At 43.7% G+C, this 25,484-nt stretch overlaps 1 protein-coding gene across 1 annotated transcript in view; it reads right to left on the bottom strand.

Moving 5' to 3' along the window:
• Window positions 1–25,258, bottom strand: part of SYT16 (synaptotagmin 16) — a gene marked incomplete at both ends in the record, with an annotated part of 37,551 nt that extends 12,293 nt beyond the window's left edge. Inside the window, 3 exons of the mRNA XM_083864144.1 lie at window positions 440–883; window positions 4,790–5,046; window positions 24,715–25,258. Of these exons, the coding sequence (XP_083720270.1) occupies window positions 440–883; window positions 4,790–5,046; window positions 24,715–25,258 (1,245 nt within the window). The remainder of the gene's footprint in view (window positions 1–439; window positions 884–4,789; window positions 5,047–24,714) is intronic.
• Window positions 25,259–25,484: the final 226 nt, after the last annotated feature.

Below are 25,484 nucleotides of genomic sequence, written 5' to 3'. Positions count from 1 at the left end.
AAGAAGGAAAATAATGCAAAAAACAAAAACAAAGCTGAGCACAGCACAGAGACAAGTTTCCTGCTGGCTACAACACCTTGAAAAGCTTGGAGTTTCTTTGTTCTCTCTCTTTAGTACTTAACAGCTTAGGTGAGCTTTTTGGCCCTTGGCCAAAGGAGATGAACAACAGACTTTGAGTTACACTCTTGGAGTCCAATCCACACTTCTGTGCTCCAAGCCAATTACAATGGGAAATCCACAGAACTTTCCAGCAAATCCCTAAAATGTCAAAAAATAAACTGAGACTCTTTCCCTATTTGGAAGCACCTGCTGGAGGTGTAGGGATTCCATCACCACAAGATCCGCCAGTCACACACACTGACAGCCCTGAATGAAAGACTTCAGGAACACCATATTCACCAAAAAACCCAAACAATTTTCTGGGCTCCATCAAACTCACACTCAGGTTACTCCTTGGCTCCAGGAGCAGTGTCACCTTCACCTCCCCTTCCTGGCTGAGGCCGCTCAGGTAGAAAAGCTGCTCCCCCATCATCTTCTCCCCGACCATCCTGTGCACGGCGTAGAGGCGGAAGCGGATGGCGTGGCTGCTCAGCTCCCGGGGCTCCAGCTTGCTGAAGGTGATTTTGTCCTGGAAGGTGGGGATGGGCCCTCTCTGCACGCTGGTCTTGCCCCTCTGTTTCTTGCCTGGCATCAGGACGGCGTGCACCTGCCAGGTGTTGACGCCGCTGCGGTCCTTGTCCGGGATGTCCCTGGCCTCCAGGACAGTGGCTGTTAGCTTTTGGCTCGAGGGGTTGTAGGTGAAGGTGACATCCAGGTCACCACATTTGCAGATGGGCTCATGGGCACTGTGATGAGCTGGCACACTGTTCACTTCATTGTGCTCCTGCAAAAGGGAAGGAAAAATTAAACCTCCACTATGAGTTCAGCTGCCTCTGTGATTCCAACTCCACTTAAAAAGGAATTGTTCTCCTCACTTGTGCCTGCAAGTATAGGCAGTTGCTGTGTGAAATATGGATCCCACTGTTTCTGGAAAGGCCAATGATAGTTAATTGCCTGATTTTGTGTAATAGTCCCCATACGCTCTAGTAAGCAACAGCACTTGTTGAAACATTTCCAATAAAAAGTTTCATCAATATTTAAGTGTTTTGTAAGAGACGGTTAATTTGGCAAACATTCTACATAGAGAAAAACTAAACAAAGAAATTTTTACATTTCATTCATGTCAATATTGAGGCAGTAGCAAAACAATGTGACCTATTTAACCTGTTACTTTGAACACACCCTAGAATTGTTTTTCAAGGTGGATTTTTTACATTATTAAAATTGAACAATTCTGCCAAGTCTAATAACTTTTTTTATATTTTGTTCTGCTAGAAATTAAGAAAAATAGGCCCTGTGTTCAATTTGAAGAGGAAATCACCATGTCAGAATTTCTTGTAGAATGGAAATTCCACTTCTAGATGCTAACACATAATTCAATACTTTTCCTACAGCTAAAGCAATGATAATGGGGAAAAGCAGTCTGATTAAATACATATTGATTCTTTATACCCTTCTAAAATCTCCCAAGAGAAGCATCTGTTCCTTCTGTTCAGTTTGGGTACTAATACATTCAGAATAAAAATTCAAAGTAAACAATCACAACATGTGCAGGCCAATTCACACACAATCTTTTACCTACTTTTGAAACAAAAACCATCTTGATAAAACAAGATAAAACCATGGATTGCTCACCTTTCCTTTTTCTGAGTGGGTGTGTGGGTTTCTGCTCAACAGTGCTTTTTTATCTTAGAGCTAGAATGTGCTTCATATGATAAAGGGGTTGCTATAGTGATCAATGATTTGTATTTAAACATGAGTATACACTGTACTAGGGAAAGATTTTCAGTTAATAGCCAGAAGGTGAATTAAGGCCTGTCACCAGCATCTGAGTCACCCTCCTCCTCAAACATTTATCTTCTTTTCACATTTCAAGTAACACTTCTTTCCAACACAGGAATCTTTTTGTTCAGAGAACAGATGATGGGCCACAGGACGTCTGGTGTTAAGTCCCTTCAGAAGTGTCTGGGGTGGTGTGTCTCCAACAGGGCCTCGGATAAACATGAAAATTTTTGTTTACTTCCTGTCAATCTACTTTTGAAATGCTCAGATTCATCTGCCATGACATGCAAAGCTCCAGATTTTCACATTTTCAGAGGTGTTTAAGACTTGTGCACATGAGCACAAAAGTCCAAGTGTGCAGATTAGAGACCTGCTGTTGTACGTCTTGCAGAAGTAATGTCAAAGGGAGAACAACACACCAAATGACTTGCTTAGCTACAGAAACACTTTTCTCTATGAACAGCAGGCTGCTAAAAACAAAAATGCGAGGCAGGCCAGGTTGCCTGGAGTGAGCATGGTGTTATGAAAATGTTAAATGCTCCTGTGTAGCAGTCAAGTTATTCCTGTCTGGTTGATGAAATAATATTCAATACAGGATGGGATTGTGCTTGACTTCTATTTCCCTCCACATTTTCATCCCTCCACAGTTTTATCTGTGCATTTGCTGTTGAGGAGATGGAATCAAGGCACATTTAAGGACTGCTGCTAAGGTGTGGAGGCAGCTGTGATTGAGGCATAACTTTTCTTTCATCTACATGTCTGAGCTGGAAAATGTGAACTCCAGCCCATCAGCACAGACCCACAGGAACAAAAATCCAAGAGACACTTTCCTGACCCAGCAGGGTTTAGTATCTCCCCTTCTGGCAGTGTGTAAGCCAGACTGAAGGTCAGATCTGCATTTTGACTGAACAGCTAGAAAAGATTTAGATTTCAGGAAATCCCAAATTGTGCTCCTAGAGCTGTGGCCAGATCCACTGCAGAGAAGACTGCATGAACTGGACGCAAAGAGGGAAGGAGAACTGCCAAAGTCTTTGGCAGTAAGGTTTCCATGGGAAACCAAGCTTTGGAGACCTCACAGACTGGCCCTTTCTGGGTGCATTGTGCTCTCCAGCACTCACCCCCATGCAGGTTTGCTACACACCCACAAATCCTCCTTCTGTGGAAGTCATTGACAGAATTCCCCTCTGCTTTCGGAGCTCAGCTCAGCTGCAAGTGATTTGTGAATGTGTTGGTTATAGAGACACTTGAATTGAAATCCAAGAAAGAAAGATTGGAGTTTAGACACTTCATCTGGATTTCCTTCTTTCCCTCTTCCCAGCACAGTTGTTGAGAGGCCAAGCCAAACATCCTGATTGATACTGTACGTCTAACCCGGTCATTCAGGACAGCCAACATCCACTTCACTAAGTAAAATAAGTCCATTTCTGCCAGAGAAACCTGAAAGAGCAGCTAATTATGGACAAGGCTTGAAATGGTACTTGTGGTTCCACTGCAGGGGCATAAAATTACCATTTCTGTCTCTAAAGAAAGGTCCTTTGAGTGGAGCATAATAACACTTGGACATTTCTGGCATGTCAGAACATTTAGTTCCTGCAATAAAAAAGTCTTTCATTAATCCACACAATACCTTTGAATGAGAAGCTGCTTGTAAGAGATAAACTGTGTCTTGGGCATTTCTGCTCCAGTATGCTGGAACCCTTCTTTGCATTTTTAAAATGTAGACACGGGGAGTAAAATGAGCCATGCATTCCAAAGAAATACAAGAGGACACTGGAGACACTGCGGCACACGTGGACCGTGGCAAAGCACATCAGACATGGAAAAGGAGAAACGAGCCTCAGATGGGCACACAAACAGTGTGTGTCAGAAACACAGCAAAGAGAGGGCAGGGCTGCTGCCACACACGGCTCCCATGTGGTGTGTAATCTTTTGTGGGGCTGGGTTGTGTAGAAAATCAAAATGCTGCTCCAAACACCCCTTAGGGCTGGAGCATCTGCACCAAGAATTGCCTTCCAGCTCTGAACTGGCTGCAGGCAGCCTGCCCCAAGGATAGGCACCTTCCCTCAGAGCCCTGTTGCTCACAGTCTGATGGAGGTATGGATTTCCACAGCTCTCTTTTAACTCAGGCAGAAGATATGACCTTTGTGCTGTTCTTTTAATATGTCTGATGCAGGCTGATATTTTTCCAGAAATTTAATCCTGCAGTAAGATAATGAAAATCAACACATCATGCAGAGGGATTAGGAGAGAATAGGGGGATGCAAAGTCATGAGGTGTTTATAATACCTTAAAATCCAAAATGCTTCCCTGAGGATTCAAAATAAAAATGCAGAACTAAGGGAAAGCAGACTCAGGTTCTCTCCTTCCTTCCCTAAAAGTTTGCCTGGTATCAGTGGGGACAAGATTACAGTCATTTGGCCAAGTCACAGGCCACTCCCAGCAGCTACCTCCAGCTTTTCAGATTATTCCCATTGTCTAAAAGTCATAGAAACTACCTGGAAAAAGACACAGATCTGACCCAGTGGCCACAAACCATGTCCTGGGACACACACCCTGCACGTACAGCCAGTGACCAAGCCAAGCCCTGGACCACCATGGAGAGCTCTTTGCTAAATGGCAGTAAATGCTGCTGGGTAGCTAAAGTTCCAATTCCAGTTCAGAGGCTGCAGTGAGAAATCAAGCAATGAAAGCATTTCTGTGAATCAGTGTTAGTAGCAGGAGGTAAAATACCAGCAAAAAGGAGAAACACAAAGGAGGAGGTGTATGGTCATGCACACAAGCACACAGGAGTACCACCATCTTGTGCTGCGCTGATCAATTTTTCACTTCATTTCTCCTCTAACCTTTTTTGGCCCCCAATACCCTCCAAAAGCTTTCACCATGTGTAATAAATGACAATCCACTGTACCTCAGGGCTCCAAGCCGATGAGCTGTCAGTAGCATCATTTACTTCTAATCTCTGGTTGGCAAATGCTGTCTCCACTTCCAGACGTCCTTCCCTGTGTGACTGGCTGACACCATCCCCAGTTCTGGGCTCCATCCCGGGCCCTTTGTGCTGCCCAGTGCCCTCACTCCTGGTTGTTGTTCTTGAATCAAGAGATACGTGGTCATCTTCACGACAGGAGAGGTTGTCTTGGTAACTCAGTAGGCTTAGTCCATCCAGATCTAACAATTTTCAGCAAGAAAATAATTTCAGAGGGATTAGAACAAATTCCTCCCCCTTGCAAAATGTGCCTTTCTCTCCTTTCTTTTATTTTTTTAAAACTTTTCCCTGATCCCCAGTGCTTACAATAGACAGTTTCTGTTTCCTGCAGCGCTGAACCTATAAAACAACCAATCCTGTTTCAATCAGCATTTGATGGAGGGGACATGGCTCTTTCTCACCCCATCCTGAACTGAGAAACCCATTGCCTTTACTTGAAGAAGTTATCCACAAAATGCAAGTATCAGTGGAGTGTCTGGGACATCCAAGTGCAGCCCCAAAGCAATCTCTTCTATGAAAATACAAATCAAACTACAGAAGAGCACAGCAGAGGCCTGATGAGCAGGTGTCACCATTTCCTCCTGTGCAGGAGGAGGAGATGACATGAGTTAGCATTGTCCTCAAGATCATGGTGCTGGTGAGGAAAGCAGCTTCACAGACATAACAGAAGGCCAGCATTACTCTCTCACCCATCCCTGAGAGCTTGTGCGAGCATGACCAGCTCCAAACCCAACCAGGAATCTCTAAATCCCATTCTTGGGCTGAATTGTCCTCCCAAGGACAATCGAGGGGAGATGTGTTACCTAATTTCCTAACTGCTTTTATTAGTTTTAATTCATCTTGTCCTACATGCACGTACTCCACAGGCTAGAGTAAGCTTCATTAATGAGAATAAATAATCCTCTCTGCTTCACACCACAGATTCCTTTCCTATACCACTGAAGTCTCTGTTATGAACACAGGGCACCTTTTCTCTACTTGAAAGCACCAGTGAGAGCTCTCTGGATGGAGCAGCACAGATAATTACATGTCCAGGGACACAGATGAAAAAAAGTCATGATTTGGCCTTGGATGTGTTCTACAAGCACTTCCAGAAGAAAACCAGGGACATTCCTCCTCCTGATGCACCTCATGATGAGCCTTGCTTCAGGAACACAGAAAGACAGATTCTGCCTCCATCTCTTTCAAACAAGGAAAAAGCAGTCACAGTGAAAGAATGAGTTGTGCTTCCAGACAGCTGATGACAGCAATGAAAACATAACAATTTCCTTTGCAAATGGAGCTATTTGGGGTTTAAAGGTTTCACAGAAGGAAGTGAAGTTGGAAGGGGCCTCTGGAGGTCACCTCATCCATTCCCCTGCTCATGAGGGGCCACATCTTTCTTTGTTCCTACAAATGTCACTGCTAAAGAACAAGCATTGTTTTCAAACTTGGTCTCAAATTAATTTTTTTAAAAATAGTATTAATTGCTGTGCTTATTAGAAAACTATTCATTTGATCTTGTTAAATGAATCAATGTTTTTATTCCCTGTCTGATAAATGAGACCAAGAATCTGGTGACAACCAACATGGAGGCAGCTGAGGTGCCCAACAACTTTTTCTGTCTCAGTTTTCACTGTCAGCTGCTTGTCCCACATCTCTCAAGTCCATGAATCTCCAGACAGGGACTGGAGGAATGAAGTCCCACCCATCTTAGGAGAAGATCAGGTTTGAGAGCCTCTGAGGGACTCAAACAATCACAAATCCATGGCATCTGATGAGATGCATTCCAGGATCTTGAGAGAACTGACTCATGCAGGAAAGACATGGACCTGTTAGAGCAGGTCCAAAGCAAGGCCATGAAAAATTGTCTGAGGGCTGAAACAGCTTTTGTAGGAAGGCAGGCTGAGACACTGGGGGTTGTTCATGCTGGAGAACAGAAGGTACCAGGAAGACCTTACTGGTGCTTTTCAATACTTGAAGAGGGATTACAAGAAAGATGGAGAGACACTTTTTACCAAAGCCTGTAGAGACAGGACAAGGGAAGTGTTTTAAACTGAAACAGGTAAATTTAGATTGGATATAAGGAAGAAATTCTTTATTCTGAGGTGGTGAGACCACTGGCACAGGCTGATCAGAGAAGCTGTGGTTACCCCAGCTTTGGATATGTTCAAGGCCAGGTTGGATATGGTTCTGAATAACTTGATCAAGGCAAAGGGATTGAACTTGATAAATTTCAAAAGTCCCTTCCATCTTGAGCCATTTTATGATCCTCTACACATCCCTCTGTCCTAAAATGAAAAGCCCAAATCTTTCTGAGTAGAAGGAATGTTTGGCCTTAGCAGCAAATATACTGTTTCTGATGCTTTTCTGCTCCACACACACACAAAATTCCAATGAGAGGAGTGAGGATTATACTCAGGAAACATTTCCTGCAGGTGAACAGAAGTCCTTTCTCCTTTCCTTGGCTGCTCTTTCAATTTAAGAACTCAGAAATTAGGAGAATAACTTTATCCCCTTTCTTCAACTATGAACAATCTCCACTCTCCCTCCCAGTAAAATGCTTCAAGCATTTCAGGTACTTCAGCCAAGAAGTCTGAGAGCATCTCACAGCTTTGTAATTATGGCCCTCTTCCTCATGGGAGATGGTCCTTCAGGAGCAAAGAGGGATCCAAATTCACATCTCTCAAAATCCAGGTGAGTGCTCTTCTCACTCCCTGCTGAAATGCAAAACCCATCTCTTCTCTTCGTCCTCATACCTGCCAGACCTAGTTCTGAACTGAGAGCCCTCATTATCTCCCCTCTGTCTTCAGCTGAAAGTCTTGAGTAAGGGTAGAAAGTAATCTTGGTGGGTTTTTTTCCATTACTCCCCTTCTTCTCTACAGTCAGAAAACAGAAAGAACTCAACATAAAAGCATAAGCAAGAAATAAAATAGCAGAAATTCCACGCATTTACTGAGACTGAATGGATACAGGCACTCCTTAAGGCATTTAATTAGCAAGCCAATGTCTAATACACATTTAAACAGTGGGTCATCCATCAAAGCACACACCACACAGCAGGCTTTCAGAATAAAATGCTTCTGTAGTAAGAAATTATCCTCACACAATTGTCTTGTGGGCTTGACTCCTGCTGGGATAATATCTAGATCAATAATAGAGGAATTTTCGAAAACTACATTAAAGCCGTAAAAGTCTACCCGTAACAGGAGAACTCCAGAAATATATTAATAGAGCAAGCCATCTCCCTGAGACTCAGGCACAAAATGAATGTGTTAGGAAAGCAAATGTAGTATTCAGGGGAAGTAAAGAAAAAGGTGATTCACCCAAACCAATCAGTGAAACAGTCTGGCTTTTTTTTTTTTTTTTTTTAATTTAAAGCAGTTTGGTAAGAGATAATCACATATAAATACCAGTATTAGATGATCATTACAGGTAATAGACCAACTCTACAGACTAGAACAACTACACCTCTCCAATTACACCCGTTCCCACATTATATTCACAAAATAAACGTTGAAAACAAAAGTTCCTCCTGTACAGGAAAAGGTCAGAGCAGTAAAATGCCTGTAATTTACCTGAGAGATCTTTAAGGAAGAAAATGTCAACCGTCTTATGAATACCTGACGTGAATAAACAGCACAGCATCAGGGACAGAGGTTGAGACAGCATTATCTGAACTTTAATTAGCCAAGAGTCCCTGCAGAGCAATAGCAGACAATTCTCAGATTAAGGGCAGATAGTACTGTACAATGAAAAAGAATGATTTTTCTTAAGAATCCCGTCTCCCAAACTTTCCCTTTCTGGCCACATGCTCACAATCCAGGAAGGAGGCAAGGGGGATGCTGGGTAGCAGAAGTCACCAGTAAATCAGAAAAGCCTGTGTTCAGGGTTGGAGAACTGGCTGTGAAAAAACTCTCAGATGAAAGGATGAGTATGACCTCCTAAGAAAATCCCAACAGGAACTGGGATATAGAAGATATATATCCAGAGATACAAGGAATGCTTTGGACATCAAACACTGAAAACCGGGCTGGAAGATGTTGTGCAGTCCCACCTCATGTTGGCAGGCAAATGTTCTGGCTAATTTACAGTACCTTTCTTCTTTTTTCAATGACACACAATCTCTCAGTTCCATGAATCACCACATTGTGCCAAAGAAATGTCCTGAGAGGTCTCATCACTTCCTAAAACCCACTGCCAGTGTTAAAAGGTGGGAACTGGTAGATCTTGCTAAATTAACACCACGCAGTTCATTAACCAGCACAAAACACAGATGAAGAATTTATGTGTGATGTTACCTGTGCTGACCAAAGCTGTGTTTGCTATGTGAACTCTAAGGCATCACTACACTTCCATGCAAAAAAACTTAAAACTAATTTTTTTTTCTAAAAAAGCATGTCTCTTATTTGAAAGAAATTAGATCCCTTCTTAAAACTGCATATATACTCATGATGAAAGTTAAGAACCTGTTTAAGTAAAGTCCAGAGGAAGAAGGGATTGCAGTATGGACCTTGGTACCTCTGGACTTGAAATCCTCCTAGCTACAAACAGTGATTTTCCAAACCCCTTTTCCTATCAGACAGCAGAGCTATGGCTTGTAGCAATGTGATTTTAGATGGACCTGAGGCATATTTGCCCTCACACGGCAGCAATGCTCTTGCCTGGCCCCTGCTGCCAGCCCCAGTTCCAAACCCCTCTGCAGCATCCCTGCACCTCTTGCACTGAGACAAACCCACAGGGAGACCAAGAGTGCTCCTGCCTCTGGTTATTTTGAGATTAGCCAACAAAAGAGTGCTAAAAACTACCTAGAAGAGCCTCAAAGGAGCAGAGTCATTATCTAATTACAATAAATCTAAACAAAAATGGCTTGTAAATTTTAGGGGTTAAAGAGAAAAAGGATCTTAAATTTCAAGTGACATTATGCAATCAGGCCAAGATTGTTTAATTTACCACATGCTGGGTAATAGTCTGAGAAGGCTCCATGTTTCCAGAACTAAAATAGGCTCTTTATTAACAGGGTGATTTGCAGAGAGGCTGTGGGCAGAGCTGGCACTCGAGCCCGTTCAACTCCCCAGAGCATCCTCCAAACACTTCCCTCATGCTGTGTGCACTCCAAGATCTATTCAGGTTACTACAAAGATTTTCTAACAGGTGAAAAGTTAAAGCTAAACGAGTCCAAAGTGCAGACTGTCATGACAGTGAAAACAGAAGCAGAGGGTCAAGGAAGCTCTCCTGTAAGAACACAATGTGAGAAGACTCTGCCATATGCCAAGTCTGAGTGGGAGAGGAGTTATTCAGGGCTCTCCAAGATGCTCAGCTTCACTCTGTGCCTGAGTTTGCTATAGATTTCTGATTATGTAAGAAATGAAAACTATCAGCAATATGTGTAAAAGGTCTGCTAAGAGTACACAAGGAGAAGAGAACTCTCAGGCAAAGGCTGAACATGCCACAATCCCAGTCTGGACCCAGCACTTCCAAAAGGTCCTTCATCCTTCCCACCCAGAGGATCTGCTCAGCTGGAACAGTGTGTGATACACCCTTGCAGCATTTACATCCACAAATCCTTATGTTTTTGATGGTGGCACCAGCTGAATACCTCTGAAAATAAAAGTAAGAGCAACTCTCCACTATGTTGTACCAGTAGAGCTAGATAGAGAGACATATCTTCAGAAGATCTAATTGGAGGGTGCATGAAATTCAAGCAATTATATTTCAAAAATAAAATATTCTATTGAACTAAAAACAAAGGGCACTTTTATGGCTCTTCCCTCTAATGAACTTCTTCAGATTTTAGAATGCGTTCAGGCCAATTTTCTAAATAGCTATGTTTTTTTAAATGCATTTCATCTCTGTTTGTATAAAAGAGTCATTACATTAGTCCATGGAAGATCATAAAATTCTTCCCTTTTGTGCTATAAATTTTTAGTTTCTGTCATTGCCTGACATTTGGCATATGTGCTGGCAAATGATACAGCATAATTCATTCAATGTTCACCTTGTGTTTGTGAAGTTGTTTCAAAAGGAGACATTCAGCTTCTGCTAAAAGGCTTGCTAAAGAGATGGCTTACGTGGCACAGATAAAAAATAATTACAACCAAGTCCTGCAGACTTTACTGTGGAAAAATTTGCAATAAAAATCCATGAGAAAACCTGTGGGTTAAGGAAATAGAATTCAATAATAATATGCAATTAATGGAAAGATCTTAATGGACCTCAACAAGTCTTGGACACTTCACTCTGAGTATTTTAACTGCAGGTAAAATCAGGAAATCAAGTTTAGTAAGAGAGAATGAAAGAACTAGGACTTCTTGTCCTCAGCAAAAGCACCTCTCTATGTTGAGGCTACAGATCTCAGACTCCAAAATTTTAACCTTTTTCCACACTCTGCATCCAGACACCTCTGTCCTGTGCTCCTTGTGGCTGGAGGGCAAGTGGCTGAATTTGGGTCTACACTCCACAGCTACTTTTTGTTCAGATACTTCTGATCAAAAACTATGTGACCATGACACAGAGGTCTCAAATTGTTTAATCATGTCATGGTTATTGCCTGAAGAAGCTGCCCGTTCATCCTCCTCCCTGTATCTTTTCAGTGGGAGAAAAACACAACCCAGGCTTTAGTCAGTCTGCTACTCCTGGCCAAGAAGCCAGAGGACACAGAACACTTCTGACCCTCAGCTGCACCCTCTGGGGAGGAAAAGTGACCAAGGATTTTGGGAGGACTGGGGCATGATCATGAGAATCACCTGCTTCTCCAAACCCCTGGAAAGCATGGTGATTCCATATTGTATCAGCATCATTTTCATATTATTAGACCCCACTCAACTCTTCATGTTGACCCATTTGGGGTTTTTTAGTGAAGATATTTAACAGAGCAAAGCACAAAGTCACAACACACAGAAGAGCCATTTGTAAAATTATTTGCATGTGCAAAGACGAAGTAGTAAACAAAGGACTTGAAAACTTTTTCATGCTTCCATTCCCCTGCAGCCCCTGCTAAGGTAGGGAGAGAACTTCTCTTGTGCAGAAAAAGCAACTCAGCTGTAACCTGCTCAGGGCAGTACCACAAACACAAAAATATGGCACGTGGCGAGCAGGCACTGCTGGCTCCATCTGCCAGCAGCACACGAGCTCTAGAGACTAGTGTAAATTATAACCCCTAAAAGTGAAAATAAGGCATTTGAGCACATCCCTGTGCTGCCCTTGCCCTCCTGCTGCCAGCACAAGGTGATGGGGGATGGCTGTGCCCTCATCAGTGCTGAGCACCCTCCAGATGGGGCAAGGAAGGCTCAGGACATGCTATATATTATATATACATGCTATGTATTCTTGGCCTGGCTTGGTCAGGATGGAAACACAGGGACATATTGCTGATGTCCCTGCCAGCAGAGCCAGGTGAGCACAGCAGCAGGATGTTGGGAGCTGTGGAATGGCAGCAGCCGCTGTGTGAACAGCCCAGCTGGTCAGGCCACTGCTGGTCCTGCAGCACCAAGGGCATGATTTGGTTGCCAGGACTCACTTTGATAATCTCCATGGCAAAGCCCAGCAGCTGAGCAAACGGGTAGAGAGGGAGGCTCTCCTGTTTTTGGAGTGTTATAAATACATATTATAAAGTTGGCTTTTCGTGAATATTAATACAAATGCTATATGTATAATGTTTAAAAAACTTTGCTTTTATTTCTGCTATTAACGAAAACTTAGACATGGTAGTAGTGGTAGCTGATGTAGTTATGAGTGAACTATCTGTCTGGTGGGGATAACACCCAGTGAACACCTGATGAAGACCCTGCTGTTGATATGCCAACTATCAGCATCTGCCCTCTGAAGAAAGTATGGACTAAGCCCAGAGTGAAGGTGATAATAAAACCACAACCAAGAAACAGGCGTGCTCTAAAAAGGCGGGCCCAAGGAGTGGCTATGCTAAACATTTCCTAGAAAAATATGAATATGCATAATTATCTATGAATAGGCAACAGGATGATGCAATAGGAAAGGTATTTAAAGGGAACCTCCAAAGATGAAAGGTGTGCTCTTGGCTGAATGCCAAGCACCCAGCCATTTTAACCCTTTATTTCTGTCTTCTATTGTCTTTTTATTAAACTTTTTAAATTTTACCAGGAAAGTGAAGCTCATTTTTCACAGGAGCGAAAGCACCTTCCTCCACCTCAAACCTAACATTACCCTCAGGTGAGGAAACTGGGAGCTGCTCTAACATACTCTGCTAGGTCAGTAAAAAATCTGCAGTATAAACTTAATGGCAACTGCTATCACAGCTCCATGAATCTGCCTGCTGCAGCAGGGGAGGCAGCACTCCTCTCCCAGGACAGAGCACCAAGTCCAGCTGATCCCAGCAGAAGCCAACTCCTTTCATGCCACCACACTGGCAGCTTTGACCCTCTGGTGTGGTGTGCCAGACAACAAGCCTGCTCTTCCTGCTGGAAAACTGCTCTCAGTTGGAGGCAAAAAACTGTGTTCCTATTCCAATTAAAGTGAAAAATGTTTAAACATTAGTTTGTAAATGGTGGGTGACCAGCTGTCGTAAAATTTGATTACTTTTATGTAAGCTATTAAAAACAACCTTCTTTGAATTTTTCTTAGATAAAAATTATGTCAAGCTGTAACAACCCTATGACCTAAATGTGATATAGTCAAATAATCAAAACACATAAAAATAAACATTCCTTTTCAGCCTAATACCTGTATTTCTACCTGCAGCTCATGTAAGCTCTACAAAAATTATCTAATTGCTCAGCAACTGCCATAAAGTTCTATTAACATGTGCATATCTTTTGGATGATTAAGATAAAAATAGAAAATTATCCCAGTTTAACCAAAAGTCCCCATTTCACTCGAACAACTTTCTAAAAACCCCGTGTGAAATAACATCTTTAGTAATTAAACCACACCTTTCACCATCTTCTCAAACAACTGTAACATTAAAATCCATGGGCATGAGGCTGTAAACTTAGATAAATGCTCCTTAACACAATGTGAAATTCTGATTATTACAAGCCATTTTGCAAAGACTATGTGGATGGCAGGACTCCTGGACAGCTCCTGCCAGGGCACTGAGCCACCTGCAAACCCCTATGAAACACAGCAGAGCTCTTTTTGCTAAGAGAGGAGGGTGCAGGGATGGAGGAGAGAGGCTTGGCATGGTGTGATGTATTATTGGCTGCTTGACTTTGATTTCAACTTCCCCCAATCCCCAAGGCACGGCTGCATCACTTGTTATGACAGTGGCTGCTGTTCCTCACAAACATTTGGAAGCACACAGGCTAATTAAACGGTGGCACTGGGGAATCTGCAGCAAAAGCCTGGTGCTCCTGCTGCTGAATCGCTGCCTGAGCAGCCGACAGCTCCCTGTCAACTTAATATCTCTGTATTAATAACAGTAACTTAACCCAGGGGAGAGGAAAACGATCACCATTCAAACACACAAGTGGCCTGATTAGCAAAGGACAAGGGGGAAGCATTTTCTACATCACCATGGAAACTTAAATAAAGGGCCCATAATTACAATCTAAATTCTGGAAAGATAATGAATACATCTTGAGATCTGCAGATGTTTTGTAGCATATACATATTTCTAGCAACTTCAACTCAATTACTTCTATGCAGCATCTGTTTTACAAATCAACTTCCCACTGCTCATAACGAGGCATGTGGGATTTTTAATATTTTTTTTTTTCCCCCCAGAGGAGACAGTGGGGGAAGAAGAAGGGTGACCTCTTTTTTCTGGCAAGGTATTTCAAGCTACCACTATTTATTTAGAAATTTCAAACACTCAGTCAGTTCCAAAGTTAGCTTACAGGCATCCAAACACACCAAGCTAAAATGCATGAAATAAATAATTCAAGAACTCTCTGCAGTGTTACCAAGTAGAAAGAATAACTTACCATTTTCTCTGAGCTCACCCAAGAAAAAAAAAAAAAAAAATCCCGGATAAAATACATCATGTAGATGTGAAATATAGAGGTACTGCACACATCCTGTCTGCCTGGGTGTTAAAGAACAACAGCAACAAAAAACAGTCATTTTGTCTGAACAATGGAAACATTCCAAATGCCAAATTTCTGGTTTTCCTACACATTTAATGCTGCCTTTGTGCGTCCACTTTTGTCTTAGAGATTTTGATCCTGCTCCACGGAAATCAGCGAGAGTTTCAATGGGAACATCACCAAGCCCTGAAGGAAGCAGGAGTAGTACACAAAAAAAAACCCTATTTGATCACATAACCAAGACAATATCAGTACATTTATACATAATGCATACAGCCAGGGCATCCCAGGAGCACTCACTTCTATGTTCTCTGCTTTTATAGAAACAGCCACACAGGCCTGGCCTTAAAATTTTCATGATCAGGATGACAGAGAGGAACAGGGATCTGCAACAGCTCCTACCCCAGCAAAACACAGAACTGTGCGCAGAAAGAAAAGATTTCTTTGGAAAACTGGAAATGTCTGTGGCAAACAAGGGACTTGTTAAAAGCTTCTCAGAAAAAGGAGGAACGTTTTGTACTGGGAACACGCAGCAACACACATGGGGTTGCTCCTGTCAGTTCCTAGGTGGCTGCAGCTCTGTGGTGGTTTTCAGTCTGGAGCCTTCTTCCTGCTCCTGCTGTCAGCCCCTTGAACTGGGAATTCAAACTGAGGCACCTGCCTGATTTAGGCTTGACTAAGGAGGAGGGCACTCAATCCGAGCCATTCCCTTCCATCCCAAATGTGTTAAAAAATGCAGCAGTAAACCCACTGACAGGACACCCCTGACTAACATCCACTGGATTTCTCCTTGCACCATCCCTATGTTTTTTCACCCCCACCTGCCCAGTCTAACAGCCAGGGAATATTTGGTGTTCAGTGCTAAAGGTGAGGTTTGCCCCTCCCTGCTGAGTGTCAACAGACAGTGCCTTGCTTTTGCTTCTCCTTCTGTCCTCCGTCCATGACCAAACCAACTAGGGAGCTCCCCCAAGGTGAGTTTATTTGGGTGCTTCCGTGCAATACAAGTGTAGAGAATCACAACTTGGAAGCCTTTGTACCAGGGAGTATTTACAACAAAAATATTTTTTTAAGAAAAGAGAACAAAACAGCAAAAAGAAATAGAGTAATCAGAAAAAAAAGACATTTTTTGGCTCTACCTCTACAGTGAAACAATACAGCAGTCAGAGCAGCACACCCCAATTCTGTGCACAACTGTGCAAAGAAATAGAGGACTGCCCACAGAAAACAGCATGAAAACCAGAATGTTTTCCTGTTGTTTCTTTCCTACTCACAAAATTGGACTTTAAAAATAGGAACATGGGATTCCACGTCAAACGGGCTCTCACTGTGCTGCCTAAGGTCCTTCCATAGCTGTAGGAAACGGCAGCCAAGAGACTGAACCACAATCATCCCTGATTTTCCCAATCACCTACTTTACATCTCACACGTGGAGCAAGTATGAGTCAGGCTTCATTTACTCTACTGGGTTCTATTACTACAGGCCCAGGATTTGTGCAGGAGTGGAAGAAAAAAAAGAGATTACACACTGTAGGAGACCCTGCTAAGCCAGGAGAACCCCTGGTGTGGATGCAGTTACATCCATGAGTCAGCCTGCACCTCCCTGCCAGCTCAGGTTGGGCTGTGAGCAGGAAACGTGCAGCTGCAAAGGCAGAAATGCACCTTCTGTCAGTAAATGTCATGTCACACTGCAGGGCACAGGTGGAGCTGAGTGTGCTCTGGGGTGTGGGCCTAGAAATGCTCATGGGCTCAGAAACTAAACAAACTGCTGGGTGCCAACGGCTGGTGAAGTAGAAAACATTGTCCTTTCCTTCCAACAGAAAAAAAGCTTTCACCTCACCAGTATTATTTTATGACAGTTTGCCTGGTAGTTTTTGTGCCACAATGGGTTGAATTACTTCAGGTGATTACCCATCCATCATTTTTCTATTTGTTTGTTTGGCTTGGATATGAACTGCCTCTAATGCAAAGGAGTCAGTTCCTATGTTTCCTCCAGCATGTTTAGGGAAGTTTCTCTGGATTGGCACTTGCTGCTTTTCAGCTAGCAGAAACCAAAGAAACATCCAGAAAACTCAGGTCGCTGACTCTGCTCCTCTTTAAAGTGGTTTCACCACTCCACACAAGACCCAGGGTATGCACACACCATTCACAGCACCCAACCATCAGCTTCACACCCACAGGCCTTTGTTTGCTGATTAACAGTGTGGAAATGAACTCCCTCGAAAAGATATTTGTTTGGATTCAATACCGAAAACAACTGCACTGCAACGAGGCAGATATTTATTTTCCCACTGATTTTTCCTAATTGAAACCTTGTTTGCTGCCAGAGAGTTGATTCACCACAGTCCTCCCTTTACTGCAACACCACAGCAGAACTCCTGGGAAAATCAGCAGCTTTGGGAGCAGCAGAGGGTGGGGATGTGGTGCAGCACAAGGAATATTTGGTGTACAAAGGCTCTCATGCCTTTGGGACTGAAGCTGTCACCCAAAAGGGTCAACTCTGTCCTCCTGCTCTTCCCCTCTTCACTTTGTTTTGCTTTTAGCACTCACATGGCCAACTCACCTGGTTCAAAATAACGGGAAAGGGGCTGCTGGCTCTTGTTTTGAGGCAAGAGGCTGGGCTGAGTCACCACACAGTGCCTTGCTCTGAGGGCAGGCCTGGGGAGCAGCTCAGCTGTGTGAGAGGGGAAGGATGTTGTATCTCAGCTGCAGTTTTACATCAATAAGTGGCAATTGCAAAGCTCAGGCCCAAGGGTTTTGTAGCGACATTATTTATGGCAATAAGTCTAACCCCCAAACTGACCTTGAGACACAGAGCTCCAGCAAACCACAGGGCTCTCATTAATCCAAATTCAGGGTTTTCTCTCCAGCACCACCAGTCTCATTATTTGTTAGGAAATACTCCCACAGCAATTATGCTGTATGGATTGTACAGGTTTGAATCCCTCTCAGCGTGAGGAAGTGAATTCCTCCAAACACCCAGCTCGTGGGGGCAAGTCCTCATGAGTCCCTCCAGGGATGCTTCATTTCACAGGGGGATTGAGTTCTTGAGTCAGAGAAGCACCTGCCTGGACATGAGGGAACTTTTAGGTGATGCAATGACGCTATGAGAGCATCAGCTATTTTCATAGTCACGGGAAGGGATTTTCTACAGATTTTGCTATGAACAGATTCAAGATTCAACCCAAGTCATTCTTGTTGATATTCAAATAGGTACTGATGGAGTGTCCCTAAGTCCATCTGTGGAAACTGCGTGAAAATCCCACAAGCAGCATCTGTGGAGGTACAGCCCAACCACACTTTCCTCATTACCTGCAACATCCCCAAAGCCCAACAATGATATTCCCTGTTCTTTAAAACTACACAGTTTTATTTCCATGACTGTAAGTCCCTATTTGCCTTCATTGCAGAAAATTAATTTTCCCCTTAGTTACTAAAACTACTTGAGGAACCTGTGAGGCCACTCAAAATGATGGCTGCTGCCACCAGGTCATCACAACAGCCAAAAATTACCTGGGCACAAGGAAGTCATACTCACACCCCTGTCTGGCAAAGGGTGAAGATCAACACCAGTTCAGTTTTTGTCAGAGTGATGCCATCTCATATAAGCTTACATTTAGAGGGTTTTGTGCTGTTAAGCATTGCAAAGGGGCTAGGAGGGAACAGGGATGGATTATCCATGCTTCCACCAAGCCCCTGCAAGCCAAGCTGGCAACAACTGCAACAGAAAAGAAAACACACACACACGAAAAAAAGAAAAGAAAAAGAAAAAAAAAAGACAAAGAGTACTACTGTTGGTGTCAGCAGACAGAAATACTATGTTCCAGCTCTGCACAGAGTGCTGCTAGTATTGCCTGCACGTAACCTCCACCACAACACAATGAGATCATTCACACCTGCCTCGCCTGTAGTAGGAGAGGGAAGGTGAGGAGGCAGGGTTTCTAGGAGAAAGGCAGCATTTCCCAGATGCTGCCAAGATGCTGTTTATTGGTAAATGAAGTCTCTTGAGTCCTAAACAACCTTCCCAGAGGAAGATAGAGTCGCAACTGCCATATGGAGAGTGGGAAGAGGATGTCACTTAGCAAAAGTGGATCAGAAAATACATGCACAAACACACACGCTCACACACAATTTGTTCTGTAACTGCACTGAATGGCAAAATCCATTTCATCCTCTCCAATAAATCCTTCACTATACAGCTTATGCAACCTTCTAGGTGACAAGAGCAGATGCCAAGCACTCCTGGACAGAGCATCCTTCCCCCTGCCCCCAGGGAGATGGGCACGAGGAAGCTCTGCCCACCAGACAAGGAACTTGGTGAGCACCCAAACCTCTGATCTACTGTGGGCTGACAAAATCACTGACTGAGGATGAACAGCAATGCTGCCAGGGCCAAGACAGAGCTGGCAAAGGTACCACCTTTGAGAAATTGTGGTTTGAGCCACTGTTTTGCTTCACCTCTCCAGCTGTAAAGCTGACAGGCCACAATCCACCCTCCTTTTGGGGCTGTTGTGTTCTCTCATCCCCACTCACGTGTGATACCCTGCATGAAGAACCCTTGCAATTCAAAAATTTGAAGAGACAGTGCTGCAAAGGACTACTTTAAATACAAGTAGGAACATTGTACCACCTTCTCAAGGACAAAAGTCTGTGCACAAACACTTTTGAGTGGCTCTGAATTTTCCCAGAAAGAAAGCATTCAGTGCAAACTCACGTCTGCACTTCACTTCAGAAAGCCACGGGCTTGTACCACATTTTTCAGAGACCAGATGCATGTCCCTGGTCATGTTTGTGCTCTGTCCCACTCGAGCAGCCAGGAGTATTTTCTCTGAAGTGTTTTTGTCCACTGTCTGCCTTTGCTTTCATTCCCTTAGTCCTCGTGGTGGTATTGATTCAGTGTAGGCTCTTTAAATGTCCTTCTTGGAGTAGAGGCATGGATTTTTATAGGGTTACATTCTGGCTAGAACACTGGCTGGCTCCATACCCAGACAGGTGATAAAATTCGTAAACACTTCACTTCTCAATGTGGAGACTGGCCATCTATCTATTTTAGTCTCAAGTTCAAGTAGAAATTTAATTTGTCCATAATCAACATCTTTTCCTAATGGGCATATTTTGTTATATGGGTTTATAGAACCTAATGAAAACCTCACTTCTTGCCTAGGATTTCCTGCCTGTATGAAGGGTCATTTAACTGAGGTCTGGAGTGTTCATATAGAGCAGAAAGAATAATTTCCTTTACTACAGCAATTACTGGCAAAAATCAATGACCCCTGTTAAGCTGGAGGCCAAGGTAAGTAAATACAATAGTGCTTTCTAGATTTAAAAATTCCCAGAGCCTCAGAGGTGTGCTTCCCCTCTCACACATGCTGAGGGAAACTAGCCAGCCATCTAGACAGGGGAGTCACACTTCCTAGCATTCCGAGGCCATAAAAATTATCTCTGTGCAACTGAAATGCAACTTTTAGCTGGCACTGAGGTTGTGAGGGAGAAAAAATATCTCTAAGGGCTTCTTGCAGTGGAAGTGCTGTGCTCACCTATCCATCACACCAGTGCTGTGAGGAGTGTCAGACAGCCTGGGAGACTTCCACCACAGCACTCACTGTGCAAAAACAGCTCAGCTCTCACTCAGAAGGCTCAGCTCTGCTGCTGTGTCTGTCCCCTTGCTGTGCCTTTTCAGGGCAGTGTCTGGTGAGACTGAGAACTTAATGGTCAACTTTGGCTTTTTGTTTGCAAGGACAACAGCCCTGAGGGAGAAGTGGGCTGAAGCTCTCTTGTTTTCACTGCACAGTCACTGCTGTTCTTCACTTATTTTCATTATTGCTGGCTTTTTTCCCCCTTTAGATTCATGCTGGGAAGCAGGAGGACTGGCCACCTCTACCCCTCCACTTGCAATGCACTACTTTCAGATGTGGTTCCTTGCTCCACTGTTTGTTGGTTTGGATTTTTTTTTTTCAATTCTCAAGCCAAGTGTGCAGTGATGGATCTGGTAGTCACACTCTTGCCAGCCACCCCCAGTCAGCTGAGCAGCAGCATCCCAGCCATGGGGGGATGGAAAGGCTGCTCTCTCCCTGCTCTGCACTCTGAGACAGTTTCTCTGTCACAAACACTGAGGTTAAACAGTGGACAAGGGGCTGAGAGAGCAAGTCCATCTGTTCCTATAAAATTCACAGCTACACGATTTGCTGCTGGTGGCAGCAGTCTGCACACACAGGACACTCTGCCTTGCCATCATTAACTTCTTAAGCCAAACACCTGGCACTGCAATGATTCCTGCTGAGCTACCTTCTCAGTATTCAACTGTGGTTCTAAAGCATCCAAAGTAAAAATAAAAAACCAACCAATATTTCCTTGCATTTATTTGAAAACTTGCTACAACTTTACTACCCTAATTTAATTACAGACCAGCACTGAGCAGCAGCAAAACCTGCACCCCATGATTGACCTGCTTCATGGCGTCTGATGGATATTTGACTTAAAAACCCAATAATTTCATTGCTCAAACAATTTTATTAGATTCCTAAGCCTAAAATAGGTTTTCAGTTGTAGGTGTGCAGCTTCACAGCCTAAGAAAATCTACTCTGGGAGCCAGGAAACATTTCCAAAGAGGCAAAAATGGGATCAAAAACATATTTGATAAAAAGGAAAAGGAGTAATGATGTTTTTTAACTACAGTGTTATTTTATTTCATCTCAGAAGCATGCTGTCAGTTTAAGAGAAGGGAACATCTACCGGATTTTGTTTTGCATCTCTTTTAAAACAAAATTATTCTCACCAAGGGCTGCAGGGCCTTTTCCCCCTAAACCAAATAAACTATATATTGGAATGACCTTGTAACAGGTTTCTGTGGCTCTTTAATCACCAGTGGCTGCTAAATGAAGCATATCTATTTTCTCTGTTACATTACTATTGGCAACCAGGTCTTCAGTAAGTGCCCAGAAATATTTCCATGGCAACAAAAAGCATTCAGCATTGCTACTGTTTTGTGCCAATTTAGCTTTAAAATATTCTATTGTGGAGAGAAATATGGTACATTAAGTGAAATAAAGTCACGATGCAATGTTCTGAAAAGAATACAAGGATAAACAGGAAACACGTATTTTGCAGAAATGGGAGGGGGGAGGAACTGCCAAATGGAAGGAAAAATGTTCAAAGCTCATTTTGATGCTACTGAACAGCTTTGCTGAATGTCAGCAAGTCCATGTGTCACTCACATTGTCACTTAGGGTTAGGTAAAAAGCTAACAGAAATAAAGATACCTCGAACATCTTCTCTTGATCATTTTAATCCATGACTGAAATTTTAAGTTGCCAGGGTATTATAGTCTCTCTGCATGTCTAGGTTACCATCAGAGGAGTTCACACTCTTGATGTTAGAGAATGAATCTAAAGGAAAAAGAGGAAATAAAGAGTTGAAAAATAAAACACAAAGAGCATGTGTGTTTTGGAAGTGAAAGTTCACTTAGAAGAATGAAACAAGTTCTTCCACATCAAAGGGTCTGTGGAAGACATTTTCAAATCACAGTTCAACACTTTCTCTCCCTTTATACAACTTAGTTCTGAGAGAAAAAGGTATCAGTTCCCAGCCCTCTAACCCTTAAACAGCCAACGTTCGTGACTATGAAGTCTTGAGACCGTTGGATGGCCCTTTGTGCAGCCCATTTCAGAGATAAAAAGATTAAAGTCTCCCTGAGACTGTTTGGAATGACATCCCCTAAGGTGCAAAGAGCTGTGCAATGCTCCCTGAAGGGCTTGGTGTGGAAGCAGAGAGCTCTAGGAAGCAGCACTGTAGGTGCTGGGAGCTCTGTGGGACCAACTTTCCAGTCCACAATGGCTCCAGGAAGGTTAGGGAGAAGGAAAGCCAAAAAATATGAAAGAGAGAGTCAAACAGCAACTTGACCAGTACCTGCTCTCATCTGGGAGAGATGTCCAGAGGGACCCTCCCTTGAGCTGCAGGGATGGGTCACTCTGACATCTGTCTGTCCAAGTTTTTCACCAGGAAACTCCATCTGGCCCATCACCCACTCCTGAGAACCCCTTTCTCAGATGTCCCTGCAGGTGACAAACAGCTCTGACAGGGACAGCAGCTCACTCCTGGCCCCCATTTCCCTGAGAGCTCACCACCTTTCCTCCCACCCACTGTGAGCAAGGCTGTGGCAGGGGGCTGCCCTAGGAATGATGCATTTGACACCAAGATTTGTGTGAATTGCTCCAACAGCCCCTCCTGAGGCACCAGGGTGCAGGCTCTGCAGGAGACAAGGTCATGCCCTAGGACAGCACTTGTCCAAGAGGATCCACAGCTCCAGCACTCCCTGAATGGACACCTGGTGCCCTGCTCCATGACTTCTGTGCACACATTGGTCACACAATCCAAGCACACACAGCAAACCCAGCCCTGCAGCACTGGCTCGGTGCCTATGGACAAACCCTGGGGGCAGGACATTGCACAGGGGTACCAGAAGGTAGGGGTTGGGCTCCAAGAGATACAACTCTGAGATCTCTAATCTGAGAACTGGCAATCTTTCATCTGGAATACAAAACAAGCAGTCCCAGTTTGGGAGGCAGAACGGCTAGACCAAAAGCGCTTTTTAATTATTTACTCCCTAGCCATAATGGAGTGAGAAATAGCAATAAAGAAAAGAGCTAATTTTACAGTCATTAAAGAGCACCGTCAAGGTTCATACCCTCTCAGTCTGATATTCCAGTTAAACACGAAAACAAACAGGCTGATCCTTCCACAGTCTGCACAGAAAAGGCTAAATACGGGAGACTTCCCTAGAAGCCAAGAGTGAAGAAAAGCTCCTGGTCATAATAAAGTAGACATTTTCAAGAGCACCTACCACCTGCTTAAAAAAAAAAGTTTTGAAGCCAAATTCTGTAGATCCTCAGTGAGTCTCAAGTTCTTCATCCACTCCATATTGTAGAACCCAGTCCCCCCCCCCCACCATCCTGTTTCCACCCTTATCCCCATCCCTAAGATGTTTGTAAAGAGCAGGTTTTTGCCAGCAAGACCCAAGGATGGTGTCAGCAGGACTGCAGCTTCCTTGGGTGTAGTCAGGACCTACATCTCCATCAGACCTCTGTGACCCAGGACACCTCCAGCCACACTTGTGGTGACATTGAGTGAGCACAAAACACTGAAAACTCAGTTCTGGGCACAACCGCCTGAAAACACTCCTGCTGTCATTTAAAGATCAGAAGTCATAGTTAGGCCTATTTAAAACTGAAAATATCAAACTCAGTTCTCCTTCCCATAATCTCCTGCCTGCTGTCTCTTCAGTCTTGTTTGAAAAGCCTGTGGGGGCGGTGGGAGGGGAGGAGAGCGATTTGGGAGCCTTTCATCCATAAAATCATGAGATACGGGCTGGCTTTTTAGTACAGCATTTCACAGCACATGGCACAGTAACATCTTGAGATTCCTGGCACAAAGAAACAAGGTTTGAGATTACATACATGCATACATATATATATATATATATATATATTTTTTTTTTTTTTTTAATAGCAATGACGCAAAGGCAGATGGTTCTCAAAGCAAAGGCTTAAGGCTAAACATTCCCTTTGAAGTGTCCTTCTACCAGAAACTAAATGGAGGGGGAAGCAAAACACTCCTGGCTGCAGCAACAGGGCCTGATTGCCTTCTAATACACAGCATTTCACCCTGGAGATCTCCACTTCTTTCAATAAGATTAGTCTCACAAACGAGGGAAGAATTGGAAAGGTTAGGTTTTTCTTGGGGATTTGGGGAGTTTTATTTTAGCTGTGGGAAACAGAGACAATACAGAACATAATGAGCAGATTAGCAGCTAAATCAAATCAACAGCAGAAAGGAAAGGCCTGGATAATGCAGTCGGGATGTGTGCCAGCTGCTTACCTGCACAGCGTGCCGGGCCATTAGCATTGTTTAAGGAGCCACCCAGGCTGAGGCTGTGCTCATCACCTCCCATCCTCAAAGAGGGCTCACCTTCTTCCTCAGCGATGGGAGGAAGCCGATCAAGAAGCTGGAGATCTTCATTTATCCAGTAGGATCCTTTGGTTGTCGAAGACCTGTTGCTTTCAGCACCCTGCTCTGGCAAGCTGCTGGTGTTTTTAACCCATTTTTGCCTCTGTGGACCCGTGTCAGAGCCAGGAGGGAGGTTTTGTGAAGCAAGATCAGGGCCTCCAATGTAACTGTCTTCTCTAGGATAGAAATAGTCCTCATCCCAAAGGTCCAGGTCTGATTCCTCAGAATAATCCTCATAAACGCCTCCATTGTTCTCCAAGTCCTGGGTCCTCTCTTCTTCTGGCTTGCGACCCACTCCACTCAAATTCAGCAGTGAGGAGGATATGGAGTCTCCTGCTTGTTGGATGGCTTCATATATTTGAGACATCCAAGAAGACAGTGGCTGGAGGAGATTCTGAGCAGCCTCAGAAGCCATGTTTAGCACTCTGCCTCTGCCTGGTGATCACTTGCTCAGCTTTGCCAGCATGTCGCTCATAATTCAGGGAGCTGCAGAAGAAGCACCACAAGAAATTATTGGAAATTGCTTGTCCATCAACACCTGTCGACACACTATGTAATAAGACGTCTAGAACTGAGAGGGGGAAATGGAAAAAAAGCTCTTTTAACCATTGAGAATACACCAGAAATCCAGAAATGATGGA

Source organism: Zosterops lateralis, assembly GCF_965231275.1.
Source record: "Zosterops lateralis genome assembly, chromosome: 6".
In the NCBI taxonomy this organism is placed as follows: domain Eukaryota; kingdom Metazoa; phylum Chordata; class Aves; order Passeriformes; family Zosteropidae; genus Zosterops; species Zosterops lateralis.
This window is presented reverse-complemented; position numbering and strand designations above follow the sequence as displayed.